General features: G+C 45.8%; 1 protein-coding gene across 1 annotated transcript in view; it reads right to left on the bottom strand.

Annotated features, from left to right (window-relative positions):
• Nucleotides 1-1,165: 1,165 nt before the first annotated feature.
• Nucleotides 1,166-6,183, bottom strand: part of VIT (vitrin) — a 98,553-nt gene continuing 93,535 nt past the window's right edge. Inside the window, exons 14-15 of the mRNA XM_019741949.2 lie at nt 4,723-5,236; nt 1,166-1,757 (exon numbers count right to left, since the gene is read on the bottom strand). Coding sequence (XP_019597508.2) covers nt 1,579-1,757; nt 4,723-5,236 — 693 coding nt within the window. The 3' untranslated portion in view covers nt 1,166-1,578. The remainder of the gene's footprint in view (nt 1,758-4,722; nt 5,237-6,183) is intronic.

Below are 6,183 nucleotides of genomic sequence, written 5' to 3'. Positions count from 1 at the left end.
CTACACATGCAAAAATGCAGGCAAAATAATTGTTCCTAGAACTTATTTAAGTTCTTAGCTGAATCTGTCACTAATGGTGTGTTACTGGTATCTTTGAGATCAGAAAGAATTTCCTTTTTCAAAATAGTTTTTGTATTTTGAAGTGTTTGAACATACCTGTTTGCAGTTGCCTTCAAAGTAAAATTTATGATTAATAAGTTTGATATTGCTGACACCTTTCAGTGATACTTTTCTGTAGATCACAATATTTTTAATTGGTGATATATTCTCTCCCAAGTCCTGAGAGATTTCATGAGCTCTATGAACATTCTGCTAAATGGATATCTTCAATTCAAATTTTTTCATGTAAATATTTTGTCCCAAGTATTGACACAGGTGCCATCTTTTTGCCCTCATTCAGAGGAGCATGGCTCAACACACATGTTTACAAAAACTAACTTGTCAAATAGGTCATCTCTGTTTATGATTCTTTTAAACGTTTCTCAATTGCACAAGTCTTTCACATCCTAACCCATGAGTCGTTGCCAGAAGCTGGAAGTAAAAAGCAGAGTTCAACCAAACCCAACCTGGCTTGTTTTAATGCAACCATTAATAGTAATATCTAGGTAATGAATGAAAAACCCAGGACAAATGCTAAACTGGATGGGACCCACAACAGGCATAAACAGGGACTCTCCCAGGAAACATCGGTAACAATGACCGCTTAGAGGTAGCTCAGCAATTCTCAATCCTGGCAGCACGTTGACATCACCAGAGCGCTCTACCAACATGCCAATGGCAGGCTCCATTCCCAGAGACTCAGGTTTCACTGGTATTGGGACGGGGCCTGGGAACCAGCATCTTAGTTTCCATGTGACTCTAATGTGCAGCTCGGGCTGAGAGCGAGTGACCAGCCTCATGCACCACTTTTAAGCCAGATCTACTTGATTCTCCAAAGCCGTTCCCCAGCTGCTTCTAAAGCTGGAGATTGCAGGAAAGAGTGATTCAGATAAGAGAGAAGGAGGTAAATCAGGAGTCGCTATGCTGCTGCCCCCTTGGGTGTGTTGTCACCTTGGGCCAGTAGTGAGTGCATAGCAAGTGATCTGGGAGATGAGAAGAGCAGAGGGTAGCTCTGTCACAAATCCTGTGGCCACTACCCACGACAAGTCAGAATGATCACGTGTAATCCTTTTAAATATTTAATCAAGCAACTCCTGTATTGTCACGACAAACATGAAACTTGTTGAGCGTTACAGAGTTCTAATGAGAATTAAAAATTTAAATAAAAAACACCTCACAAAAGCTTTGGTTAAGCCTGTTATAAGTGCTGTACTCTATTCTGTAAAGAGTTATTTTGAAAACAATTGTCAAAAGGTAAAATCCCCAGCACCCTCAAAAGGATGTATCACTTTGGCTCATTCTACAGAATTATGAGCATCTTTCTAACTCCAAGTTTTGAAGGATGAGCCACACTGGCAAAGAATAACAACACTTCGTTTCCCAAGTCCTCCGTGCCCTGCTGCCCCGGATGCATTGGGTGTTGTCCCAGAGCCAGTCGGGAAAGCAGCATTTGCTGGTGCTTTTTTGCCTGCTCTTAATTCAGTTCCGAGGCTGTGAGTTGAACTCTGTACAAATGTTCTGGATGACCTTGGGGACAGATCTGTAGAGGTTGTCAAACTCATCCACAAAGAAGGCGTGGTCCTTGGCCGGGTGAGTGGCGATGACTTCCAGCTCGTCCTGTGCAGCCCAGGCAACACCTATCGCATAGGTGATCACTCCTGCGGGGACAAAGTTTACATGAAGCAAATGTGCCCAAGTAAAGGTGCTGCTAATGAATCATGAACTTCCTGTTGCTCTGTGGGCTATTGTGTTTGAAAGGCACAAAATCCAAAATCAGACACGTGCCTCAAAGCATGCACATCCGCTATGTAACAGAATTGATATAGTTGGGGTCTCAGAAGAGTGTATAGACTTTTGAGAGGAAAAAACAGACACAATGGAGCAATTGCATGGTAAGAATTTCATTTCGGGGAGCAGCAGAGGGGATGATATTTTGGAACCCGTGAAACTTTTGGTGCCATGCAGACCACCGCATGGGAGAAGCCTGTTCTACCTGTGTGCCGAGCCAAACAAAATCTCAGTCTTAAATGCATCAGAAGTCAGTTCAAGGTCTTTTTAACTAAAATAGTGGAATTGAAACATTTTAGGCTTGAGGATGACTTTACAAGCCAGAGACTCCAAGCTCATTCCCAATACAGGAACCCTTGCACAAGGGTCTGGAGAGCGAGCCACCCAGCATTTGCTCCATCACCGCCATGAAGAAAAAGTTTCAAGATGAGGAAGCAGCCAACAGTGTTGAATGATGCAGGGAGGTCATAAAATGTGAAAACAAAAAAGTGCTCATTGGAATTAGGAAAAGCAACAACAACACCTTGGCAGCTTGGAGAGAGCAGTTTCATGGGAGTAGACGCCCAAGAAACCCAGTGAATTGCTGTGAGTTGAGAGTGAAAAGGGAATGACGATGTAGGGACAGCATGTAAAGCTAATCCTTTCCGGAAGTGTGCCTATAAAGGGAAGAAGGCAGGCAGTAACTGGAGCAGAACATGGCCCCAAAGGAAATTTTTTATTTTTATTTTTTAGGAAGAGAGAGACTTGAGGATGTCTAGATGCAAATGGGAAAGAGTACAGTGGGATTAGAGGGGTTGGACCGCAGCAGGGAGCAAGGTGCCCCAGAGAGCAGAGGACAGATCGAAAGACGAGACATCTATCTCAGTGGAAAAACTGGGAGACGGCCTGGTGTGTGGTTCCTGATTTGGGTTGGGGTCAGCAGGTACATGACCTTACTGTGTCCATGCCACCTTCAGGTTGGCCAGAGTGGGGTGAGCAAGATGGCCATGGAGCAGAGGGCAGAGCCTGGGGATGGACTTCCTGCCCAGGCATTTCTCCCCCAACTACCCACAGTGGCTCATGTCACCATCTCCAGCGTCTTTCCTGCTGCTTGGAGAGCCATCCACACCTCACATGGTCTACACTGCTTTTTAACTGTGGCTCATTAACTGCATTTAAGCTGCCAGTCTCTTCTCTTACCTCTCCGTTGTCTTCTTTGAATATTGCCTATATTCAGAAGATCCAGCTTTGGTCTTTAAAAGGCTGGCAGTGGCAGAGTAACAGCTTTGCTGCAGACTGGGTCGAGTTTAGACTGACTCAGCCCACATTTCTGCTCAAAGATGGAAAGGGTGCCCTCCTCCCACCTCAACAAAGACAACGCAAACAGTGTTAGAAATTTGGTTTTTCAGATCCTTGCGTCCACCCTTGTGGGAGAGGACCTTGTATTGGCAGTTCTGACAGGGACACAATGCTCGTCGCCTCCATGTAATTTGCATCTGTTGGTCCTCGCTCGTTAGAGCTGCTCCTGATAACCCTGAGAGCTCCCAGGACACCTCCTCCTGATGAGGAGAAGCCCAAGGACACGCTCTGGGTGAGGCCCAAGGGAGGCACATCTACAAAACTAAGTGACAGTGGAGCTGAACATGAGCTGGGGTCAGATGTTCGGAGAAAGCAGGAGAGCGCTGGGCAGGAAGTCAGGAGCTGGCCCCCTTGGCTTTGCCCACTCACTTTGGAACTTTGGGCAGGTTTTTTCTGAGCCTTAAACTATCTTCGTTCTACTGACATGAGCCAGAGGGACATTGTGACTGCTGGCACACAGGCCATCTACCATCCCACCATTACGAGTACGCCCTACGGGGGCAAACTTCTGTGAAAGCTCTTCCTGAACCTGGTATCTGGTTACTTTGGTTTCCAGCAGCCAAAACTGCTGGTTTGTTTTAAGGCTTGTTTGTTTATTTTTACCCCTCTTTGTTTCAAGAAGGATTAAAAGCAGCTTTAAAGACTACTGAAAATCCTGCAAACTAACCCAAATTAAGAAGAAGAAAGAAAACGGAAGAAAACAACCCTTGCCCTGAGTGAGTCTTGTTCACTAGTATTTATCTATGGGTCTTTGGTGTTCATTGATCACTCGGTTCACTTTTATTATCCTCATTACTATTATAAGTATCGTTTGGGGTTTTCTTCAGGTTGTTTGTACTTTCATGATATTTTCTGACACTTTTCAAAACAATGATTATACATAGATTCCATGAACGAGGCATTGAATGTGGCTGATGTTCTAAACATTTACAAAAATATATTGTTCTTTTTTCATGGTTTTAAACTTTCTGTTGCCCTCTTACAAATTTTTATATATGGAAATATCTCTTTAAATGTTTTAAATGAAAATTTCTTTGAGGTCTCCTCCAAGCCCCCAACATCTGGTTAGCAGTTGCTTACAAAAATAGTATTTTTCTTTTCAACCATTAGTTTTCTTCAAATTTCTAACATAAGTTGGTGGTCTTCACTGGAGATTAAAATAATGAGTCCAATTCCTTTTTAATGTGCCACACCTTCCTGAGCAATGAATGACGCAGGCTGTAGGAGGTAAAGGAGGTTTGATGTCCCCTGCGTCCACAGGCCTTGGGTTTGTCACGACACTGGAAACTACCTGCCTTGTGCTCCCTACCTTGTTCCTTCTTTGTTGCTCAGAGGGGCCTGCAGTGTTCAATTACACCCTCATACTCTCCTTGTGGTTTTGAACATTCTTTTAAGGGGTAGACAAAACCAATGCCTATAAAAGACAGTCCCTTCCTCTTCCCAGTGGCCCACCAAGGGGATGCTCACCACCAGACGGGGTCAGTAAGACCAGCTTACCCTTGTGATGGGCGGCCATGGCCGGTACTCGGACGTCATCATAGGACCTCCCGTCGGTGATAAGGATCATTAACTTCCTCTTGTTGGGCTTGGACTTCTTGAAAAGCTGTTCCAGCGCGTAGTTGATGGCGGCCCCCGTGCTGGTCCCCCCACTCCAGTAGCCCACTCGCTTGATGGCATTGAGGATGTCTGGCTTGGTGCTGTACTCCTCGAACCCAAACTCCAGCCGCTGCTCGTAGGTGTACTGCACAGCCCCGATGCGCGTGTCCGTGTCTGAAATCTCAAACTCTTTGCTGAGGTTGGCCACAAACTGGAGCACTGTGCGGAAGTTGCCGGTTCCCACGCTGCTGGAGCCGTCAATCACAAAGCCGATGTCCGCCGAGTTGAAGCAGGTTTTGCTGCAGGCCAGTCGCTCCGTGTCACAGACCCGCTTTACCAGCGGCTGCACGCTCTTGTGGAGGCTGAACCAGCTCTGCACGCTGAGCGAGTAGAAGCCGTTGGTCCGGCACACGGCCTGGAAAACAGAGGGAGAGACACACGCCAGGGTCAGGGGTTAAATTCAGTCGGTCACCATTACCCTTGACCAGGTTGAAGAAGCAAACGGCTCTTGTTTTCTGCACTAGTTAGTTCTCCTAAAGCACTTTCTCCATCTCAGCTCACCCAGTGAGGCACTCGCTGGGGCAGAAACCCCTCACGTTATCTCTGGACTCACTTCGACTCCCTCAGTGGAGTCTCTGTTTAGTGGAGAACCATCCATGAAGCAAATCCAAAGGGAGAGGTGAAGCCCCAGTTACAGCTTCATATGTATGCCTCTGTAGATTCCTCAGTTCATTTGGGCTGGCAGCCAACCATTATTAGATTGGCACTGGTGGGCACCAGCGTGTGAGAGGATTAAAGAAAGCTTTTGTTCTGATTGGGAAAACAAGACGCACACAAGAAATAGCTACAGAAATGTTTCCAGAGCATCCCTGTACCCAGTAATCTTGTAGAGAGATTCTCTCATTTAAAACCCCACCCTCATCCTACAAATTAGAATTATAACCCCCTGCCATGAAGGAATGAACTGTGGGCCAGCTGGGAAGGGACATCCCTGAGTCCCTGAGACTGGAACACAGCTCTCTCTGCCTTTAAAACCCAAGCACTGTCCTCCAGACAACGCTGCCTCTGGGCAAATAGGAACATTTATTTACTTGTGCCCAAGCTTGTTCCAGAAAAAAATGTAAGGCAGCTGCAAATAAACACCGAGCTACCTGGTTGGTGTTCTCCTGGAAGGGACCAAGTAGTGTCCCGAAAGTGGAACATTTCCTCATTTCCTCCTCGCTGCTGTCTCTCCTGGGGTCTCAGAGAGAATCGCAGACCTGATGACTCCAGATGAACTTGTATAATTAAAAAATTATTTTAAAACAAGACATGACTTTAAAATGTCCTTGGAAATATTCTGGAATTGGTTTATAAAGGACT

Source organism: Rhinolophus sinicus, linkage group LG05, assembly GCF_036562045.2.
Source record: "Rhinolophus sinicus isolate RSC01 linkage group LG05, ASM3656204v1, whole genome shotgun sequence".
In the NCBI taxonomy this organism is placed as follows: domain Eukaryota; kingdom Metazoa; phylum Chordata; class Mammalia; order Chiroptera; family Rhinolophidae; genus Rhinolophus; species Rhinolophus sinicus.
Note: the sequence above shows the minus strand (reverse complement) of the source record. Positions and strands in the feature narration are given on the sequence as shown.